The sequence below is a fragment of the Chrysochloris asiatica genome, unplaced genomic scaffold (genome assembly GCF_000296735.1).
Source record: "Chrysochloris asiatica unplaced genomic scaffold, ChrAsi1.0 scaffold00040, whole genome shotgun sequence".
Classification (NCBI taxonomy): domain Eukaryota; kingdom Metazoa; phylum Chordata; class Mammalia; order Afrosoricida; family Chrysochloridae; genus Chrysochloris; species Chrysochloris asiatica.
This window is the reverse complement of record NW_006408558.1, coordinates 16,833,425-16,856,230: the sequence shown is the minus strand read 5'-3', so window position 1 is coordinate 16,856,230 and position 22,806 is coordinate 16,833,425. Positions and strand designations below refer to the sequence as shown.

The 22,806-nt window shown below is 47.5% G+C and overlaps 1 protein-coding gene across 5 annotated transcripts in view; it reads left to right on the top strand.

The window, feature by feature from the left end:
• Window positions 1-3,352: 3,352 nt before the first annotated feature.
• The window catches only part of PPP6R3 (protein phosphatase 6, regulatory subunit 3), a 62,494-nt gene continuing 43,040 nt past the window's right edge, over window positions 3,353-22,806 (top strand). For all 5 annotated transcript variants that reach the window (XM_006860832.1, XM_006860831.1, XM_006860830.1 and 2 more), the window contains exons 1-6: window positions 3,353-3,579; window positions 6,301-6,487; window positions 9,534-9,671; window positions 11,689-11,754; window positions 13,981-14,093; window positions 18,964-19,077. In XM_006860832.1, coding sequence (XP_006860894.1) covers window positions 3,353-3,579; window positions 6,301-6,487; window positions 9,534-9,671; window positions 11,689-11,754; window positions 13,981-14,093; window positions 18,964-19,077 — 845 coding nt within the window. The remainder of the gene's footprint in view (window positions 3,580-6,300; window positions 6,488-9,533; window positions 9,672-11,688; window positions 11,755-13,980; window positions 14,094-18,963; window positions 19,078-22,806) is intronic.

The following is a 22,806-nucleotide window of genomic DNA, read 5'->3' as shown; positions in this document are numbered from 1 at the left end:
ACTCTGTATAGGGTTTCTAAGGAGTGGCTGTTGGGTTCTAGCTAAACTAGTTATGAGAGACCTGTGGCCCCCCTGGTAGAAGATCCAGCCCTCTGCTTGATATTTCAAGATGAAAGAAAACTGGACAGCATCTCTTCTCTTCCTACAAGAATGTATTGATTTTAGAGGCTAAAACATTTGTTGTTTTCTTGTGATGGTTGTGTTTTGAGTTGAAGAATGCCTGCCTAAGTTATAACATGTAGTGTATAGTTTCTTGAATGAAGCATAATCTGTAACCTCTTCCCACCCATCCCAAATTGGTTCTTGTGTTGAAAAAGGCTGTTTTGGAAAAATAGAAAAGAGAGTGGAGATGGTGTTGGGGGATTTTAGGACCAAAAGAAGGACTTATACTGATAATTTCATAGACCTGTGCTGTGTATTGTGGCAGCTGTAGGCCACATGAGAGCCCTGGGCACTTGAAGTGTCCAGTCCAAAAAGACGGACTGTAGGTGTAAATGACACATAACATTTTAAGCCAGAGTACCCCCTCAGAAGCCTTGCTGGTTGAAATAGTGTTTGGGTGTGTTGGGTTAAATAAGCTCTATCATTAAAGTTAATTCCCTGCCTTCTTTTTACTGTTTGATGTGACTACGGGAAGATTTACAACTATGTGTGGTTTGCCAGCAGTGCCGGCTGGGATGACAGGTGGGCTGACATAGCTCTGGTCTCGTAGCGCCGTGGTGGTGGTCGTTGTGGTAAGAGACGGGACCTTGAAGGCGGGCTGTAAAATGTGAATTTGGGCAATGTGTTATTGCATGCTTTTGTATAAGATCATGCACAGTTTTTTATTTCAGATATTCATTCTCTTCATAGCACACTTGGAAGAGCTGTGAAGTGTTTATAGCACATTTTGCAGTTTTGAGGTCTCTCCTGTGTGTTTTCTGGGGTTTCTCCTATGTCTGTATTTGTTGTTTGTACCTTGCGTGTTTAGGTCATGGCAGCTGTTAAGTTGGAACAGTCTGTGCTCCCATGGTACAGGTGTGGAGTGTTCACCTTGGTCTCTGGAACTCAGAAGAGCTCTAGTGTAGGACGGGGTTGGTGTCCTGACATGGGCCTGCGCAGCCGAGAAACACTTTAGCTTTAATGCTCTGGGGTCTGCATCTTGAAATGCTTCACACATTTTGAACAAGGACTCCAATACACTTTGGCTTTTCAGTCCAGCTGGTCCTAGGTGAAAAAACTCCTTGTGACTGAGAGCAGGGTGTTGAGTTAGGGTTGTGCAGAGTATAGTGCACGTACTTGGATAGAAAGTGTTGTCGGATAGAAAATTGTTTAATGTGAATAGTTTTATGTGAGTAGAAGATTCTAGACTATAAATTCTGTGAGGTTCTTCCTGTCACTTCGCAGTTTCCTGTTCATCTGGTGATGGAACAGTCAGCAGTTCCTCTCAAAGGAGTTCACCTTGGAGCCTTTTCATGATGTCCCTGGTTTCTGGGCTTCAGGTGCAAAGTTATGAGCCATGCTGCATTCTTTGGTCATGTGCAAAGAAAGGGCTCCCACACAGGGTCCCCGTTCTATGAGCTGTCCCAGTTAGCCCCACACAGGGTCCCCGTTCTATGAGCTGTCCCAGTTAGCCCCACACAGGGTCCCCGTTCTATGAGCTGTCCCAGTTAGCCCCACACAGGGTCCTTCTTCCATGGGACTGTGGAGTTTCTCATGTTGAAACACATCTTGGTCCTCCTATTGCTGGTTGTTAACCTGACCATGGCTCCTCTGTTTCTTTGGAAGCGTTTTGAAGATGTTTTAAACAGGAGCAACGTCTAGTCTACCACTCATTGCATAGGACGGTATTCTTCACATGTGGTTCTCTTCTTACCCAGATTGTCTCCTAATAAGGTCTCTTTCCTTCCTTAAACCTGCGTTGACACCTGTGTGATGTGGACATGCCTCAGGAACCTGCTGTGGGACGGCCTCAAGCATCAAAATCTACTGTCCTCTCTGATCTGTGTTTTTAAAAGTGCCTTTGAAATGGATGTTCAGTAACTAAAATCCGAGAGGAGTCACCTCCAGATGACCTGGGTTCTTCAGTGCAGCTTCCCCACAAGCACACGCTGCCCGACTGTGTTTGGTGACAGTGATAATACCGGACCTAAGTGATGCTGGAAGTGCACCTGGTGTCTAGGTTTCCATTGTGGGGTGATGGGTCTGGGAGTTGGCAGCAAAGGAGCGGCTTTGACAGAGGAATGGTTGTAGCTTGCCAGCCTCTTGTCATTGGTCAGAAGTGGCCTTTGGAATGGTCTCTTCATAGCATGTGCTGAGCCCTGCTTCTTCCTCCTAAGCTGTAACAAATAACCTTCTGTAGTTGTAACTGGAAGAAAACTTTGTTTTCATTGTTGAGGGAGGAGGGAAAGGGTATTCAAGAGGGCTCAACGAGATTGTGGGAAAATTCTGTCGTCTTTGAAGTTTTGCAGCGCCTTGTATATGTGGCATTGTGGAGTAATTTATGTTTTAACTCTCAAATGCTTCTCCTTGTAACGGAGGAGAGGTGATCTCTCTAGTTGGGAGTCGGAGAGGTTTTCCTGTTCTACAGCTTTCAGACTTGCAGTTACGAGTCAAAGTGCTGTCGGAGTTCCTGGCTGCTGGTCTGCGGCAGGATTGGTGTCCTTCCTGGGTGTCCTGAGGAGGGCCTGACACTTAGGGCTCGTTCCTTCTCATAGGCTGCTGGGGTTACATATCAAGAAGGTGACTAGTTCTGTGTGAGGATGGGTTCTTCTCCCCACAACAGGGGGCTGACTCTCCATTTCCCTGAGCTTTCTCAGTTCAAAAATCCCCAGTTTCAGTTTTGAGCCTTTTTAAGTCAAAACTCTCTCTCTCTCTTTCTTTTGACTTTTAACAAACAAATTTATTCTTTCACAGTTTAGGAGGCTAGAAGTTCAAGTTCAGAGTACCAGCTCTGGGGAGAGGGCCTTGGCTCCTTTCAGTATCTTAGGCCAGCATGCCATGGAGCTCTCCTTCTGCCTTGCTGTCATTGGTGCCTTGGGTCCCACAGCTGCACAGCGCCGGAACCTAGGCCCAGAGAATACACTCGACTCCTGGCTCGCCTGTCTTGGTGGGAGCAGCTCCCTCTCTCTTTCAGCTCTTGTCAAGTCAAAACTGTTTTTATTATTAATAAAAATATGCTGTCATTTTTGCTGAGATGGCAAAAAAAATCCTAATTTTGCTTATTAAAATGTATAGTTTCTATGAAACTTATTTTGCTTCTGTAGGCCAAGTTGTCTTTCTAGACTATAAAAGAAACTAATTTGCATTATGGGAAATTAAAAGGTGGACTTGAGGCTGTATGAACCCCCTCTCTGCTTTTGTTTAGAGCAGCATGTTTTGGAAGTTCGATCTTCACTCATCATCCCACATAGACACACTTCTAGAGAGAGAAGATGTAACACTGAAGGAGTTAATGGACGAGGAAGATGTTTTACAGGAATGCAAGGCCCAGAATCGCAAGCTTATAGAGTTTCTGTTAAAAGCAGAATGTCTCGAAGATTTAGTCTCATTCATTATAGAAGAACCACCTCAAGACATGGATGAAAAGATCAGATACAAGTAAGACTATTCAACGTTCTCTCAGGGGTGGGAGAAAAAGTGAAGTGGGGGTAGAGTCCTGGCGGTCTTGTTGGCCCTGCACCAGGACTGCTGTGACCACTGACCGCGTGTTTAGTCGGTCGAGACAGACAGACAGACAGGTCAAGACAAGATCCAGTCATTAGAATTGAGTTCCGTAAAGCCGCAGGATGTTAAAAATGAATGTCAGTGAAAACTCACACAGGCGGTTTCATGCAAAGGCGACATGTTTCTTACCAGTAAGACAATTCCAGGCAGCTATTTTCTGTACATTGCAAATAGGAAGATAACAGTGTTGTGGCTAACCCAGACCACACAGCACATCTATAGCATTGCTGAGAATAATAAATCCGAATCCTCTGTGGACTGAAATGCAGGCTATGGTTTTTGGTGGACATGAGGTGTAGATAAAGTCCAGTCGCTGACTCCGTGGATAACCAAGCACACGGTGGGTTGGTGCAACGGCCACTGGTCTAATCTGAGAGCCCGTCACCACTGCCGCCTCAACTTGTCACTCAAAGCCATTGACTGCCTACATTCAGTAGAATTAATGATGGCGTTAAGTAACTTTAATGGGACAGGAAGAGCCGTGGCTTTTAGTAGAGTCACCTTTGCCCTTTCTCCCCGTCTTTTCCACTTTTCAGACGTCTTTTCATTTCTGGGGGAGATTTTGCTGTCAGGGAAATCGTACTTATTAATGCTTTCAAGTTGCTGGTGGCTTATGTCTTCAGGACGTCATGCTCTCTGCCAGCCATTAAAATTGTCAACTAGCATTCAGTGAAAGCTTCAACTCAGAGGTCAGTATCCTTAAAACAAAACGGAACACAACAAAAAAAGGGAGGCGGAACACATTTGGCAGCAGAAATACCACTGTAAAAGAAAAAGGCCCTGCTTTGGAATTCCTTCATAGCACCTGGGTGTAGGCCGCTAGACAGGGTGAATTGGCAAGGAGGCTGTGCTGTGGGGGCCGCTGACGGGATTGAGAGCGGCTGCCTTGTATTTGCCAGCAATTTACAAATTGGGCCAGTTGAGAACTACTCCTTACCCCTGCCATAGCAGCATTTTTGCAGTTTTATAGTAGAAACTAAAGAGGAATAAAAGCAGTTGGCATGGTGCATACCAGGCCCTCTTCCCAGGAGATAGACTGTTGTCCTAATGTTGCAAACGAAGCCCAGAGAGGTTAAGTAACTTGTGCAAGGACACACAGCTTGCACCATACCTTTTTTGCAAGTAATGATTGCATTATACAGTTTTTACAAACAGCCTCACATGGTAGGTTTTTATTATTGCTATGTGATTGTGTGATATTTGTGTGGGTGCATTATATGTGGAAAAATACAGTGAACAGTGAAAGTAGCTTTTGAACCAAGTGGTGTGGCCCAGAAGCTGCACCTCTGACCACTGCTTTACTCTCTCCTGGGGGGGACAGTGTATGAACTCGTGTGTCCCATCAATGAGGGGCCCTTGATCTTCATGGAGCCACAAACCCATAGCGGAAGCCACTGGCGGGGGAATCTCGTGCCTGCTCACCTGCCATTGCTGTTCTCCTCCTTCCCATGGGTTTCCTCCCTTCCCAGCCGCCTTTTGGGACCCTCTCCTAGTGTGTAGCCTTCCTCCTCTGAGGTCTGTGACTCTCTGGTCGGTTGTCAGTTGATAGGGCAGGGAATTCAAAATCGGAGTTTCTGCCTCAGAGCACCTTGTGCTGTGCCATGCAGGCTCCTGCCCACAGGCCCTGCCTCTCTCTGGTCACACAGCTGCCTGTAGCTATTGGCCCCCTCCCTCCCTGTCATGGTCAGCATTGGAGCTGAGCCTGGCAGCTTTCCAGGAAGGTGTGGGAGTGCAGAGACTGGTCCTGTCAGTGAGGTGGAGGGCAGGCTGGATGGGCTCAGGCTCCATGGTTACTAAGGAGTTTGCAGCAAGGAGTGAGAAAAAGGATCTGCCCAGTTTTAAGAAGACAGTCTGCTGTGGGGTGCCGGTCTTTCTAAAGCTATGGAGTCTGAAGAGCCAGTGAGCAGGTCCCCAGTAGGCATACCACTATTTCCTGTGGAGTGAGAGACAGCGAGGTGGTTCGCTGTGTGTCTCCGCTAAACCCCAGAGACCTGGGAAGGGAGCATGAAGAATATTTTCCGCCTGCAGTTTCTGCCGTGTAACTCAGGCTGAGGGCGGCTCACCACTTTAGTAGGTTGGGTTATTTACTTGAACAAGATCAAGAGAAGATGGAACACTTGATAAACCTCCCTCAAAACGACCCCAAAAGACCATTTGCAAGGCCCACCCCCCAAAAAAACAATTTTTTTTTTTAAAATGGAGACGACTGCTCAGCTGTCTGCAAGGCGCCGACAAGGTACCGTGTGCAGTGCGTGTCCTGGGACCAGAACCCGACAGTTGCTTAGGCATGCTGCAGCCCGGTCACCTTCAAACGCCTCCTTCAGAACTCTTCCTCCTCCACCTGCCCTGAGTCCTAGGGGTGCGCTGGCTTTGTTGGGGAAAATGTGCTCTTCTTGAGACTTGGTTTAGAAGCAAGACTTCTAACACATTAGAAAATTCACTTTCATCTGGGTAGAATGCATTGAAACGATTTTTCTCATTCCCAGAAGATTTTGTTGTTTTCACAAGATGTCCGGAAGCCTTTCTGATGTGTGCTTAAATCTGTGCCATGAAACTGTGATAACAGACGATGACCCGTGCATCCTGTTCTTCTAGGTACCCAAATATATCCTGTGAGCTGCTCACTTCCGATGTCTCCCAGATGAATGATAGACTGGGAGAAGACGAGGCCTTGCTCATGAAATTATATAGCTTCCTCCTAAACGATTCCCCCTTGAACCCACTACTTGCCAGTTTCTTCAGCAAGGTGCTAAGTATTCTTATCAGCAGAAAACCTGAACAGGTAATTATTGTTTTCCAGAAGGTAAGTATTAGGGCTGCTCATTCCCAGGAGATGATTCTCCAGAAATTTGGTTCTGAGTATACTAAGTCCAGACTCTAAAGGAACTGTGTTTTCAACCTTGAATGTCCTCTCCGCTCACTGGAGCGAGCACACACTAATGAAGGAAATACACTCTTGTCAGATCTCCGTCTCCGCGCCTCACATGTTGCTCCATTTGTTAGCACGCTCTGGTTCCTCTTCTGGCAAAGGGTTAGAAGCATGAGGACATTGGATCCCATGTGGGGACAACTCAGTGGTTGGATGTGTGAACGGAATCTGAGTCTGATGTAGTTACAGACTTTTGATTTTGTTTTTTCCTAAGGATGATCATAAATGAAGCTTCAGTTAAAAAGTGTTCACATCAGTATGCCTGGTGGTGGGCTTCTACCAACAGTGATCATTTCTATTTTGATGCTGCTCCAAAACGGGACATCTGAACACAGACTGTCTGCACATGTACCTCTTCTTGTTGCTGGCCCTTTGCTTCCTGATGTCTCTCCGCCCTGGCACCTTCTTTTTCCTTCTGTTTTGTTCCTAACTCGGATGTGCCTGGCATGTTGCTGTGCACAGGCTCTCTTGTTTGGACAGCGGTTCCCAGTGTGTGCTCTCTGCCCCAGCAGCAGCAGCAAGTTCTTGGAACCCACCCCAGATCTCCTGAATCAACCATTCTGGTAGCGCTAGGGTGGGACCAGCAGTGCGGGTCGTTCATGGCCCTCCCAGATGGTTCCTGCACATGTGAGAGCTGGAGGACCACTGCTCCAGGGAGTACTGGTGTGGACAGGACTCTGCCTGCCAGGAGATTCAAATCCACTTATGGGAACAGGCACCAAGGGACGAGCAGAGCCGCAGCGCTCCTGTGCAGACTTGCCTGAGCTGGGGTGGGTACGGGACATAGTCAGCCCTCTGGACCCTGCTTCCTTCCTCTCAGCAGACACCTAGGACAGGGAGCTATTCAGGCCCAGTAGGTTCTGTCTGAGGAGCCTTGGTGGCACAGTGGTTAAAGTGCTTGCCTGCTAACCCTAAGGTTGGGGGTTTGAAGCCACCGTTTACTCTCCCAGAGAAAGACAGGGCAGTCTACTTCTATAAGGCTGTCCTCTGGGGCAGTACAGCTGCGTTGTGCAGCTTCGCTGTGAGTCGGAACCGACTACCCGGCAGCAGGTTTTTGTTTTCAGGTGTTCTGTGCCTAGGCCAAGTGGGTACCTGCTGTATGCAGACAGGCTTAGCTGTTCCTTCGGGCTCTCAGTTGAGCTATACATTACCTTCCTAAAAGTTTGTAATAGTCCAGAACTCAGGACTGGTTTCCTAGAGTCTTGTGCTGCTGCTTGTTGTAGAGCTGGGAATCTGCCTTGTCCACCTGAGATTCCCGACCTGTCCTCAGAGGCAGTGGGAGCTGGAATTGAGGGGCTCTGACAGTCCTCCACGTACTACCTCCTCACTTCGTGTTAAGTGAACCCAAATTCGTGGGACCTGGTTTTCAGTCCACATGTATGGTGGACACTAGAGCTGGAACCCACCTAAAACCTTGTTGGGGCTCTGAGTACATGTATTGGGCCTCGAGATCCAACATTATGTGTGTTACCATGGTAGCAAAACCCAGTTAAATCTGAGCAAAGGGCAGTGTCATCCTGGGGCTTGGACACTGTGGCTGGTGACCAGAGAACTAGAGAACCAGCCCAGGGACAGGTCTCTGCCCTTTGAGAATTGCCCGTGGGACTCAGGATTTCCTGTGACATGAGGTGTTAGGATCTATGCAGCTGCCAGGAATCCTGGGAAGGTTCCTGCTCAGTGTGGCTTAGGCCCTGTGTTCTATGCAGGGCACCTCAGGGTGAGACAGACGACTTAGTCCTGGAAACGCCCCCCCATGGTGCAGGTGCTCTGTCCCATTAAGCTGATCACAGGCTCCAGGTCCTGGCTGTGTCACTGAATCATGACAGATTTTGGTCATGTGTGACTGTTTCCTTCTCTTGGTTGCGCTTTTTTAAACTCCTGTGAGACTCAGCTGTGATTCATGCTGCATATTCTATGTTGAGGACTTCGGTGATCCCGTGTAACCTCCTTGTGTAGAGAAGCCAGCTCTGACGAGGCGTCCTTGTTGTGTGGAACCACCTGCTGCTCATCCCTGCCTCATAGCTCTCCTCCCATTGGGTATTGGAAGCACCTGTGGGTGCTTCCCTGTCTTCACCTGGGTCACACACTGGCCTTGCCCTCTTGGAACATTCATTCTGCTGTGGATTTCTGTCGTGGACATTCCATCCCAGACATTCCATCATGGACCCCTCTTTTGTGCACAGGAGACCCTGAGGGCAGAGTCAGATGCCTGTTACTGGTTTCAGGTCCCTCCGGAGCCTGTCAGGAGCCTTGGTGGCACTGTGGGTTAGTCACTGGGCTGCTGACTACAAGGTCGGTGGTTTAAACCCAGCAGCTGCTCCATGGAGGCTTTCTGTCCTGTAAAGTGGAGTCTTGTGAGCCCTAGACAGGGAGGCGAGGAGTCTGAACTGACTCAGCGGCAGGAAGTGTGGTTTGGTTTCAAGTGCCTATCATCATCTCCTCCCACCTTTCTCCCCATGGAAATTAAATCAGGGGACCTGCCCATCTGAAACCCAAGTGTGCCATGTGTAGCAGGTGCATTAGCTACGTTGACGGAAATAGAAATCTTGATGTTTGGAGTGCTGTTTCTCTTACTTGTTAAAAATATAATGAAGATTGTGAAACTGAATCCTGTGCTTCGGTGTGAAGTCTCATGGACTTAAGTGTTCACTTGCTCTTTCTAGGTGCATTACAGTTTTTACATACACACACATAGACTCCTCTTTAATAAAGTGAATAGAAAAAAAGCATTATTATGATGTGTTTCAATCAAAGAATGTGGGATGATTTGGGAGCCTTTGTTTTCCTGCTTTGACATCCTAGGAATTGGGAGTTTGCCATTCCTGGGGTCAGGGTCAGGGAGTGGGGTGGTCAGGTGTCCAGCTCCAGGTCTCTGCGTGTCTGGTTTGTTCCCCTGTAGATTGTGGGCTTCCTGAAGACGAAGCGTGACTTTGTAGACCTTCTCATCAAGCACATAGGCACCTCTGCTATCATGGACCTGCTGCTCAGGCTCCTGACCTGCATCGAGCCCCCCCAGCCCAGGCAGGATGTGCTCAACGTGAGTAGGGCTAGGGCCTGTCACACATGGGGCTGGCGTTGGCTGACAGGGTTCTCTTTGTACAAGTTCAAATAGAGTTGCTGCAGGTCTGGCTTCCGAAGTTAATGTCCTCCCATGATTACTCAGGGCACACATTGTAAACTGGAGAGAGGCACTTGTGGGTTAGCAGAGGAAGGACAGGTTGGAGTGGGGCTGAAGGTGAGGTTGGAGGTTTCTTGTGGGCTCTTGTCCATTGCCTTTCCCCAGCTCTCTGTCTCGTCTTCGCTCCCATTCTTTCCCTTCAGTGCATTTTTCCCTGAACAATTCCGCAGTCCATCCCACCCTTAACCTCAGCCTGGAAACTTAGACCTTATTGGCAGATGAGTTTTGTGGAAATCTGAGGGGCCTAAAGAGAGAGAGAGGAGAGTGAGAGGAAGGTCTGTCAGGGTAGGAGGGGCAGCAGGCCTTGTCCCTCTGAGTCAGAGTCGAAGGGCTGGCTGGTTCTGATCAGTGGAAGTGACCCAGACTGAGACTGAGAGGTGCTTTCGAGTGCAGGCCAGGAGTGTGGGGACCGGGGACAGCTGATCTCTTTGAAGTACATTTTTGGTGGCAGGAGTCTTCCTCAGGAGATGTGTGGGGTTCTAGGAAGACTGGAGGACGAGGGGGTGGGTGGGTGGGGCTCTGTACATTTGGGTTATTATAAGGGGAAATGTCATCTCCTTTTGGGAATTAATTTTTTTGCCCCAAAGGGTATGCTTGAATGGATTTATTCCTTTGGTGACTTCTAGGATTGACTTTAAGGCCCGTTGTCATAGGCCTAAGTCCATTCCTGGAAGATACGGTGGTCGGTGGTTAATAGAGGAGTAGCTCCTCCACTCCTTAGTAACAGTAAAGGTGTAGTTGGGGGAGGGTGCTTAGAAACTCCTGACTGTCTTAAGTCTGTTTCAGGGGCGTGAGTCCAATGTGCGCTGGAGTGAAAGTGCTGGTTCTGGTGATGGGGCAACGGGGGTCACAGACTGATGAATTCACACCCTAGCCAGACTCACAGTGTCTCCTGGTAGTCACCCTGCTCTGTCCTCCTTCCCACCCCCATCCTTGCCCACATAGGGCTTTGCCGTCATCTGTAGAGGACACTGCGCTGGCCCTTTCACAAGCTCCCCCAGATGACTACCGTGCGGGGTCCTCCTGATGCCTGGTCACGGCTGGTTTCCTTTCGCTGCTGTGTTCCTGGTGACTGGAGTCACACATGCTGGGTCTCTCCTACCGTCTCCCTTAACCTTAAGGCTTTGGGGCTGTTGGTGGCATTTACAGTAAGCCCACATTGTGTGAGGGTTTCCCACATTGCTCTCCTTAGTCGGGTCCCTTCATGTTCTAGTTTAAGGGACAGGAGCTCAGGTTCCTCTGCTCCTTTGGGTCCTCTTAGCTTTCAGAAAACATTTTCTTAAAATGATTTCTCCCTAGTTTCTCTCCCTTTATTGAAATCCTGTAATTCCCCAAGACCACTATCTGAAAACAGGATCATTTTATTCCTCAAAGCTAAAACAACTCAGTGAGCAACCTTTCACACATCGGTCCAGAGAGACTAGGGTGGCCGTGGTGCCGGCTCTTTGCCAGCAAACAGGACACGGTGACAACCCTGCTTTGTCTGTGGCTCTCCTCCCGCCCCCATATTTTCTGTGGTGATTTAGGAAATCAGAAATGTACTTTCGTTTGTTGTCCCCCCTGTGGCTTAGTTATCCAGTTGCTTTTCTCACTATTTCTGAAATTCAGAGTATAGCCCCTTCCTGTTTGAGTAAGTGGTCAGTAGGCCTTTCAGTGCTGAGTGTGAGCGCTGGCCCAACACTGAGTGTTGGGACGTGGATGTGGAATGTCGGGGAGTGGCTATTGTGGTTGCTGGTATTTCCCTTGGAGCACCTGTCATTTTCTGTTGTGTGGTCAGTGTCCCTAGGCACCTGTAATCTTCCACTTCAGCTGTGGTGGGTGTTTGCAAGAATGTCCATCTTTGCTGGGCTCTCACCACTTTCTCCGTGTTTTGTAGTGGTTAAACGAGGAGAAGATCATCCAGAGGCTTGTGGAAATTGTCCATCCAGCTCAGGAGGAAGATGTAAGTGCCCCTGCACTGGTGGCTGGGCTCATGAAGGAGACCTTGTGTTCTTGGGCACATTGTGTGGTTGTGGTGCAGCACGGCCCATCCACAAACATGGGGGGGACAGTGACAATCTGGTGTGGCTAATTAAAAAAGTGACTGTTTGCTGGTACCCAGAAAAGTTCCAGAAGTATGGGCCTGCAGACCCTGGTTTTGGAGCGCCACCTGTCTAGAGCTGGCTTTTGGCACCCCTGTCTACCCCACACCTCTTTGTTCTCTTGACACCTATCGTAACTCACCTGATGTGGCCACCTGTGGTGGCGAGAGCTCTCCCAGCTTCAGAGTGATGCCTGCTCTGAGCAGGGGGGGCCTGATGCAGGGTGCTGGTGGGTTAGGGAGGCCTCCTGGGGCATGTGCGCCCAGGCTGCCCTGTTCTGACACCTTTGGTGTCGGGCAGTGCCGGGTGAGGTTGTCAGTATTCAAGCACTGCAGACACGACAGTCCAGGTGAGGGAGAGGCAGGCTGTGTCACGGGCCCAGCCCTCCAGGTAGCCCTCTAAGATAGGGGGGACCCTCGAGATGGAGCCCAAGGAGGTGCTTGCCCACAAAGAGGGATGTCCATTCTGGGCTGCTCAAACCCTCGGCTATGTGGAGTTCATCAAAACAGGCTTTCCAAAGAAAAGGGGAGGGGCATCTGTAAGATATAGCGCTGGCCTGTTGACCGCAAGGTTGGCAGTTCAAACCCACCAGCTGCTCCTTGGGAAACTCTACATAGGGTCAGTATGAGTTGGAACCGATTTGATGGCACTTCACAACAGTTGTTATAGCGGCTGGTGATCCCCCAAGACTGAGCTGCTCTGTGTCCCTGGTGGCAGTGGTTCTGAGCCATTGACTGGGTTCTGGAGGGAGAGGAGGTGTCTGTTCCATGGGGGTGGGAAGGACTGCTGCGGGGGGTGGGGAGTGAGGCTGCTGACCTTCCAGGACCACATGGTCAGCTGTGGAGACCGTGTGGCTGGTCTGCACTGGCCTCATGCTCTAGACAGAAGAGCTGATAGATGGCGCTAGGGTGTTGTCCCTGTCTACAGGGCCTCTTCTCCCCCCCCCCCAAGAGATGGCCAGGAGAAGGCCCGCTCCACCCGCATTCTCTGAGGACAGAGCTTTGTTGACATCAGCTCTGTGTTTGCCACCTCCCTGATTGACTTGTTAGAGTTAAGTTGCCTTTTGGACAGCCCTGTTACTGCATGGAGCCCTAGTGGCACAGTGGTTTGAGTGCTGGACTAACTGTGAGGTCAGCAGTTCGAACCCAGCAGCTGCTCCCGTAATGATGGTCGGTCCTGGAAAGTCTTAGAAGCAGTCTTGCTTGGTCCTGGGGCAGGGGTGGGGGTGGGTGAGTGCGGTGCTGTGAGAGAGAGCCCACAGGTCCTGATGTCCTGGTAAGGCTGTTGTTCCACAGACCTCAGGAGAAGAGCGCACCTGTGGGTGCTGAGATGTGAGCGCTTTCCTGGGAGGAGAAGCACTTGGTGTACTTGGAGGGCAATGCTTTGTCTTACCTAATGGTGTATTCCAGAACTTTCTGCCTTGGGTTTGTTTTGTTTTTCAATCAGAAATATGCGCATCTTTGTATTCTGATAAAAGTACATGGCTAAGGGATATATTTTCTGTAGCGTAGTGGTTCGGGCTGCGAACCTTAAGGTCAGCGGTTCGAAACTACCAGCCGCTCCGCGGGAGAAAGATGAGGCTTTCTACTCCCGTAAAGATTTACACCCTCGGAAACCCTGTACAGGGTCGCTATGGGTCGGAACCGACTCAACGGCACTTAACAACAGCAACAACATGCAGCTAGAAAAAATTACCAGAATTATCAGAATTTTGGTCCCACCTTCCTGCCCAGAGTAACAGCTCTATGTGTTGGTATTCAGGGAAGGTGATTGTTCTGATGCAGATATTTCCTTTGGGCTAACTTTGAAGTCATCGAAGCTTACTGTTGTTACTGTTGTTAAGTGTCATTGAGTCAGTTCTGACTCATAGCCACCATGTATAGGGTTTTCTAGGAGCAACTGGTGGGTTTGAACTGTCGACCTTGCAGTTAGCAGCCTGGTGCTTATCCTGTAGTGTCATACCAGAACTCAGCTGACAGCTGCTGCTAATTAGTGTTATTTCAGTCATTATAAGTATCCTAATTTTCTATGATAAATGTAATCTCTTATGTGTTTTATAGTTACAATTGTTCATTTTTTTCTTATAGCGGCATTCAAATGCATCTCAGTCGCTCTGTGAAATTATTCGTTTGAGCAGAGACCAGATGTTACAAATTCAGAACAGTGCAGAACCAGATCCCCTGCTCGCCACTCTAGAAAAGTATGTTTGCCGCTATGTTCTGCTGCTTTTGTTTTGTTTTAAATCTTGCTGCTCCCCTGGTGAGCTGCTGGTAAGTATTTCTTAACCTGTTAGAATCGTCTCCCTGGAAATAACCTTGGGTGGATGGGAAGGTGTGAAAGGAAATTTGCCGATCTCTGATCCCAGTAGAGACGCACAGGGTCAGAAGGTGACAGCCTGACATCTTTCTTCCTACTTGCATGTGTTCTCTCGAGTCACCACAAGATTCAGCAGTCATGGTATAACTGTTCTCGTTGCTTTGGAAGGCCCTTTGATGGGGAAAGGATTGAATTAAGCTGACCCATGTTTCAGCAGCAGTTTTTATCAGACATTCTACTCGAGGTGTAGACACCCTTGCTGCTGAACCTCCAGACTTGGTTTGAAGGGTCTGTTTCTTCAGACGTGGTATGCAGCCCTTTGTATCTTTGTACAGCTTTTGCCTCATTCTTCAGAGACGGTATAATCTGGGAGTTTGGAAACAGACAGCCTGTGCATAGTAGTTTTTCTGGATTCATCCACTTTCAGCGTGGGCATATTTATTTCATTTTGAAATGAAAAGACTCATTTGACCTGGAGGAGTGCAGTGGCTTTGTAGGATCAGCACTGGACTGCTTACCACAAGGTTGGTGGTTCTAGCCCACTTGCTGCACTCTGTGGGAGAATGGTGAGGCTTTCTGATCTCACAAAGATTACAGCCTCAGAAACCTTCTACAGGATCGCTGTGAGTCGGAACTGACTCAATGGCACTTTCATAACAACAACAATTTGACCTGTGTTCCTGAGAATACTGTATTTTCCTGTATATAATACCCTCACCTATAATATGCATACGCATGTAATATGTACAGGAAACGAACAGGTGAGAGGGCTGTGTGCAAAAAACTGTTGTTGTTAAGTGTCCTTGAGTTCTGACTCATAGGATGCTGTGGTGTTAGTGGTGGTTATAGCGACCCTGTGTACAGGAACAGAAAAGCTCATCTTTCTCCCACAGAACCACTGATAGTTTCAAACTGCTGACCTTGGGGTTAGTAGGCCAATTCTCATAACCACTCTGCTATCAGAGTGACCCTGTATAGGCTGTTACTTGTGTAAAAATGCAGTATTTGTTGTTGAAGTGGCTAAACACAATGCCTGTAACTAGTATCCAGTGGGTTGTCTTCGTTACATTAATGAGACAGGCTTCCTGGAAGGGGCCGTTTGAGTCAGTCTCCTTTAAAATATGCAACAGATTAAACACAGCCTGTTCTTGTTAGGGCTAACTCATAGGGACCCAGTATAGGAGTTCTGATACTGCCGGCCTTGTCGTTCAGACAGATGTTGGGGTCCTGAACTTATATCCTGCAGGACCACACCAGGACTCTAAGCACAAGTTAGTAAGCAGAAATGGAGGAAGAGAGACCTCAAACCATATAAAGGTCAGCCAGGAGCAAAACTAGAGCCATGGATCATCCTCCACAGCTGACAAAGAGAAAACACCTTCCCATAGAGCTCCCACCCTGTATTAGGACTTCTAACCTCCTGGCTGTTCCACCCTCCCACTCATGCTATTTGTTACCACAGCCCAGGAGAGCTAAACCAGGCTGTGTCCAGACAGCTGAGGGTGATGGTAGGGGAGACAGCCGGGCACTTCCGCCTCTGCCTTGGTAAGTGCAGTTAGCACTGCTGTCTTAGACTGGGTTCACTAGAGAAGCAAAACAGTGAACCTTCTGTATTTGTAAACACACACACACACAGAGAGGTTTATGTAGAGGAAATTGCTCACATCAGTGTAGAGGTGGGCAAGTGCCAAGTCTGTGTGTCCAAGGATTCCAAGATCGGCCTGTCATAAGGCAGGCTTCTGGCTGAAAATGAATCTAATCCAATGCCAGCATCGGCCAGGATCGGCACACAATACTGCAGGCTGCTGGCTCAAGCCCAAAGAACTGGAAGTCAGATGCTGAGCCAGCTGCAGAATCCAGACCCAGCAGAAAGCCAGCCAGCTTTGCCTGGATGTCCAGTATAGTGAAAACAGATCACAGCCCCAAAGCACTGTCAGTGCATTGACTGCTCAGAGCAGATCTCACCAGGGAGACGATTCTAGTCCAGCTCATCATGGGGATTCCTACTTTGTAACTGCCAAGCCATTGAGCTCCTGGCCCAGCCAAGTTAACACACAACTTGAACTCTCGAGTGAAGTATGAAGGATAGGTTTGCTTCCGTTCCTGACATGGTTACTCTTCTGGGGTTTAACACTGTCAAATACTGGTAGTGACTTCGTCAGCCCTCTCTCAGTCCTATGTATTGAGGCTCCACTCCCAGGAAAGCCCTTTCAGTAAGAAACACTGCTGTGCGATTTCCTTGGCAAGTAGGGGACAGACAAGGAACAAGTTGAGAGAGACAAGCCATCTTGTTGTAACTTCTCTTTCTCTTTGGAGAAGGGAAGTTGTATTTCCCAGGAGGTAGACTAGGAAGGAGGGTGAGTCTCTGAGGTAGCTAAATTTGACGTGATGATCAGCTTCGGAGTAAATGTCCCGTTTCCTGTCCCTTTCAATATTCTGATGTCCTAACAGGCACACACTTCAAACAAGTAGACATTCCCCGTGGAAACATTAGCAGTTGTACTGTGATTCGGTGGAACCGTGTGTGAGTAGCTTAGGAAACGGTGACTCCCTAGGCGTCACCGCAGTGCTGTGCAATGGACACAGTGTACAGACCACGTGTGAGGTCAGGTTTTTTACTAGACACATTAAACATGCTTTAAAAAGGTGAAACTGATTTTCAGATATTTTGTTTAATCCAGTACATTCAAAACAATATTTCATGCAGTCTTTGTAAACATTTTTAACGGGCTGCTCTGCATTGTTGTGTTTCTTTGTCCTGTACAAAGTCTTGAAATGCAATGCGTGCTTTGCAATTTAGGATGACTGCTCACATGGCGAGTTGGACCGCAGCTCCTCCAGGCGCGCCCTGCTTTGCATTTGACAGTGTACGTGTGTTTCTTGAATGTTGAAACCTTGCTCTTTCAAGACTGAAAGCAGGCATTACTTTTCTCCTTTTAGTAAGCTCAGTATGTTTGTTTTCTGTTCTGTCCTTGGTGATGTGTGTATGTTTAGGTAAGACACGGGACACCACATAGCTACTGTGTTGTTAAGTTTTGTCTATCAGACATTGGCTGCTTATCCCGTTGTTTTCACCCATTGTTCGTGGGTACGGACAGACTTCACTCTAATGTGGCCAGGAAATGGCTGAGTCCTCTTGGATTGCCCCTCCCAGTGGGCAGCAGTATTGTGGACATGTGCTTGGGCTCTGTGGTAAGGCAGCACCCCCCACCTAAGATGGGGCCACTGTGTGGTGGGACAGACTGATCCTCACTGTGCCCTCTGCATTGCAAAAGGCAATCTGTCTCCCAGAACTTAATTCCAGTCTGCTACTCGGTCGACGGCCCAGCGTTGAAGGACTTCTGAGGTGGTTTTCCTTCGAGACCAATTGTCATGCTGGGCTGTGATGACATGAAAACTTCTTGCAAGGGGGCCTCTGAAGTTAGGCCTTATGCTGGATTTATTTTTGCCTACCCTCAACTGCAAGAGGCTGGTCCAGGGTATTCTGGAACCATGAAGCTCAGTTGCCTCTGGGGGGTGGGGAGCTGGCATTTTTGCCAACTGAACACCCAGCGACAGACAGTCCAGCTCTATGGACACCCTCAGGGAGGCTTTTAGTCTCTTAGTGCACGTGGAATCCAGGAGCCACGGAGAGCCTAAGGAATCGGGTGGTGGGACGGGGACTCTTCACAACAGCCCTATAAGTGTAGCTGATGGATTATTACTCAACATGTTTCTTCATTAGCTGAGTATGTCAAGCAGACATGGGGGGGCCGGGAGGAGCAAATGCAGGCAGCAGTTCAAAGGCGCTACCTCAGTTTGGTTTTTTGAACTTCAGTTGTTGAATAAGATGTAACAATGTCTTTTTCAACCTGTTTTAGCTCTTTGTCCATCACACATTGATGGAAACATTGGTGAGCTACAATTAGGCTTTTGGAGAAAATTTTTCCTTTTGTGCAGGTGAAGGGTTCTAAATCTTTCTACTCTCCCAGCCACCACCCTCACCCCACCTGAAAGGGAAGGGAAGCTCCCAGGCTTGATAGAGTTCTTGGCTCTGCACAAGAGTGGCAAAGGAAAGCAAGGCCCAGATGACTTTGCTGAGGGGACTAGGTAGGGTGTGTGTGTGTGTGTGTGTGTGTGTGTGTGTGTGTGTGTGTGTGTATAAAATGTACCTACAGAGCCCTGGGCTGGCACTATGGGTTAATGTGCCAGACTGTAAAGCCGTTTGCAATGCAAGGTTGACAGTTCAAGCTCGCCAGCCCCTCCTTGGAAACCCTGTACAGGGTTGCTGTGGGTCAAAACTGACTCGATGGCACTTAACAACAATAACAGCCCTGGTGTAGCACTGTAGGATAAGCAGTGGACTGCTAACTGCAAGGTTGACAGTTCAAATCCACCAGCTACTCCTCGGAAACCCTGTATGGGCTTATGTGTCAGAACCAACTCACCGACACTTAACAACAACAAAATAACTACACACATATATGAGAGAGCTTCTGAAAGGTTGTAGGAGAATGCTATTCTCTTGGAATTTATTGTTCCATGACCATTTTGAAGCCCTCTCATATATATATGAGTTCTCATATTTATATAAACAGAATCATTTGCCAACGTTAATAATTCAGTGAAAAATAAAATATAAAAGCAGCCTGCCCCAGTGAGGGTGAACTTGTTTGTAGCACTTGTCTGTCTTTACCAGGACCTTTTCCTTTGAAGCCGTTAGTGTTAACGTGGCGTTGCAGTTGGGACTTGACTTGTTTTGTTTCCTTCCCTAGGCAAGAAATCATAGAGCAGCTGCTGTCAAATCTTTTCCACAAGGAGAAAACAGAATCGGCCATCGTTAGTGTGATCCAGATACTGCTGACATTACTTGAGACGCGCCGGCCCACGTAAGCTTGCCTTTGCTCCTCCTACATCATGGTTTATGTAGCTGCCCTGGAGTCTCAAGCCCGGTGACTCATAGGCGGGTGTGTTGAAGAGCATAACCCCCGAAGTCTGTGCTCATATCCCTGGGGTCCCCAACAGGCTGCAGGCACATCAGAATTCTGACTCATCACCCAGGTACTGGGAAAGCAATTTCTTGCACACAGAAGTTGAAAGACAGCGCAGTGCACCTGGTCAGTGGGCTGCCCTCCTCTCAGTGGTGGTTCCCTGAGGGAGGTGGACTCAGACTTGTAGATGGCTCTTTATGGTTTCACATCCAAGGGCACTGCAGCTCATGAAGCCGATAGCACGAGGCCTCCGGAAACATGCTGCTGCAGAGGTAGACAGCTGGCAGTCATTTAAGTGTCCTCTTGGTGAGGACTTCGAGGGCGTGCAGGAATGACTGATGTTCTTTTTCTCCATTCCCCAGTACCTCAGATTTCCATTAGGATTTTAAAGAAGTTTGTTGAATTGTTTACAGATTTTGGTTGAATATAAAAGTAAGGAGTGAAAATGTTTTATCTCCTCTTCTGAGACCCTTCTCTCCTGAAAGAGTGAAGTGGAGGGGTGGAGAGCGCAGCGCTATGTAGCACATGCTTATTAAGGCCTGTTTTGTGATAGCCACTAGGTAGGCGCTGAGTGTGCTTGGAGAGGAGGATACCCTTGGAAGTTGAAAATGTGGAAATTGAATCACTTAGTATTATCAGTTCTACTACGTAAGCCTTCATCGTCTGCCTGAACTGTGCAGAAAACTAGTTTGAAGAACTTTGTAAGCTAGTATAAGCATCGATATCCTAGTCATTCGTGAGCTGAAATGGACTGATACACTGGCCATTTTGAATCGGACAATCACGTGATTTACTATGCTGGGAATGACAAATTGAAGAAACATGGTGTCACATGTATTATCAAAAAGAACATTTCAACTATCTTGAAGTACAGCATAGTCTGTGATAGGATAATATCTATATGTGAGGTGGAGGGTCAGAGAAAGCAACGAAGAACCCCAACGAGATGGATTGGCCAAGTGGCAGCATCGATGGACTCAAGCGTGGCAACAATTGTGAGGTTGGCCCAGGACCGGGCAGTGTTTCGTTCTGCTCTGCATAAGGTTGCTGTGAGTCGGTGCTGACTCGATGGCACCTAACAACAACAAGGCAGACCAGTTAATACCACTATTACTCAAATTTACCCACAAACCATTAAAGCCAGTGATGATGAAATTGAAGAATTCTCCCAACTTCTTCGGTCTGAAATTGATGAAGCATGCAGTCAAGATGTATTGATAATTACTAGTGATTGGAATGCAAAGGTTGGAAACAAAGAAGAAATATCAGTAGTTGAAAAATATAGCCTTAGTGATAGAAACAATGCTGGAGATTTTGCAAGACCAATGACTTTCTCATTTCAAATATCTTTTGTAAACAACATAAAAGATGACTATACACATGGTCCTCACTAGGTAGAATTCACAGAAATCAAATCGACAAGATCTATGGGAAGAGACGGTAGGAAAGTTCCATATCGTTTACTAAAAGAAGGCCAGGGACTGACTGTGAAACAGATCACCAGTTGCTCATATGCAACCTCAGGCTGAAGCTGAAGAAAATTAAAACAAGTCCATGAGAGCCAAAATTTGACCTTGAACATACCCAACCTGAATTTAGAAATCATATCAAGAACAGATTTGATGTGTTAGACACTAATGATCGAAGACCAGTATATTGACAGAGAATTGCCAGAGATTTAAACTGGATTCAGATGAGGACATGGAACGAGTTCTAACAGTAACAATGCTGACTGTATGTGGATCTTGGCTGAAAGCAGAAAATACCAGAAAGATGTTTACCTGTACTTTATTAACTATGCAAAGACTTTAGACTGTGTGAATCACAACAACCTATGGGTAACATTGCAGAGTATGAGAATTCCAGAACACTTAGTTGTGTATACAGACCAGTAGGCAGTCATATGAACAGAACAAGGGGACACTGAATAGTTTAAAATTAGTTAAACTGTGCATCGGAGTTGTATTCTTTCATCATTCTTTTTTAAACTGTGTGCTAATCAAATAATCCAAGAAGTTGGATTATATGAAGAATGTGGCATCCGGATTAGAGGAAGGCTCATTAATAACCTGTGATGTGCAGATGATACAACCTTGTTTTTTTTGAAAGTGAAGAGGACTTAAAAATACATACTGATGAAGATTAAAAACCATAGCCTTCAGTATAAGTTGCACCCCAATGTAAAGAAAACAGAAATTCTCAACACTGGACCAATAAATAACGTTGTTGTTATTATGTGCCGGAGTTGGTTCCGAGTCATAATGACCCTGTACAGGGTTTCCGAGGCTGTAAATCTTTACGGGAGCAGAAAGCCTCATCTTCTTCTCCCGCGGAACAGCTGGCTGACCTTGCGGCTTGCAGCCCGATTCGTAACCACTACGATAACATTATAAGTGGAGAAAAGATTCAAGTTGTCAAAGAATTTTCTTGGATCCACTGTCAACACTCAATGAGGCAGCAGTGAAGAAATCAATTGACATATTTCATTAGACACATCTGGTACACAAGACCTCTTTCAAATGTTTAAAAGCGAAGACATCAGTTTGAGGACTGAAGTGCACCTGACTCAAGCCATGGTGTTTTCTGTAGCCTCGTATGCATGTGAAAGTTAGACAGTGAATAAAGACAAAGAATTGATGCATTTGAGTTATGCTGTAGAAGAATATTGAAAGCACCACGGACTACTAGAAGGACAAACAAATCTATGATGGAAGAAGTACAGCCCAAACGCTCCTTAGACGCCAGGGTGTGTCACATTTTGGACATGTTATCGGAAGGGACCAGTCCCTGGTGAAGGATGTCATGCTTGATAAAGTGGAGGGTCAGTGAAAAAGAGAAAGACCCCCAACGAGACGGCTTGGCACATCGGCAGCAGCAGTGGAGTGTGAGGATGGTGCACGACGGGCAGTGTTTCATCCTGTTTGTGCTTGGGGACAGCAGCAAAAAGAGTGACCCCACCTGACCAGAGCCTCTCTACTCTCTAACTTCCTGTCTCAGTTCCGGGTTTGCTTTATCGCTGCTCAGTGATCGTGAAAGGGCAGTGTCTGGTAGCCCCACTTCAAGTCTGGATGGTGTCTGCTCCCCTGGAAGCTCACATTTCCCAAGTCAGCAGTCACTTGGAGACTCTTCTCCAGGGGGCCCTACCTGCCCTGCTGCTCCTTCCTTGCTCCTGAAATGGCTTTGAAACCGCACTGAGTGGTGCAGTGGGTTCGTGCAGGCCACTCCGACTTGATAAAGCACTGAGTCTGAGGAGAAGTGGGTTTTCCCTATGTTGGTGGTGGAGAAACATAATCATAATAATAAAATAGAAACAGCCCAGCAATAAAAGAAAACAGTAGTTGGAAATTTCTGTGCCCATGAAAACCTCTTGGCAAATTAATAATAAAAGTGCCTTTTTTTTTTAAGGTTTTTATTGTGGATTGAGTGAAAGTTTATAGGGCAGATCATCAGTTTTACATTCAGCAGATTATACACCTTGTTTCATTACAATGATTATAATCTCCCCCCGCCCCCCAAACACACCACTTTAGCTTTTTAAAAACCCACTCAGGCATATGTAATAATTTACATCTCCAAAGGGCACATTCTGCAAGTCTGCCTCCTGGCCACCAGCTCTTAGTCCCTCTC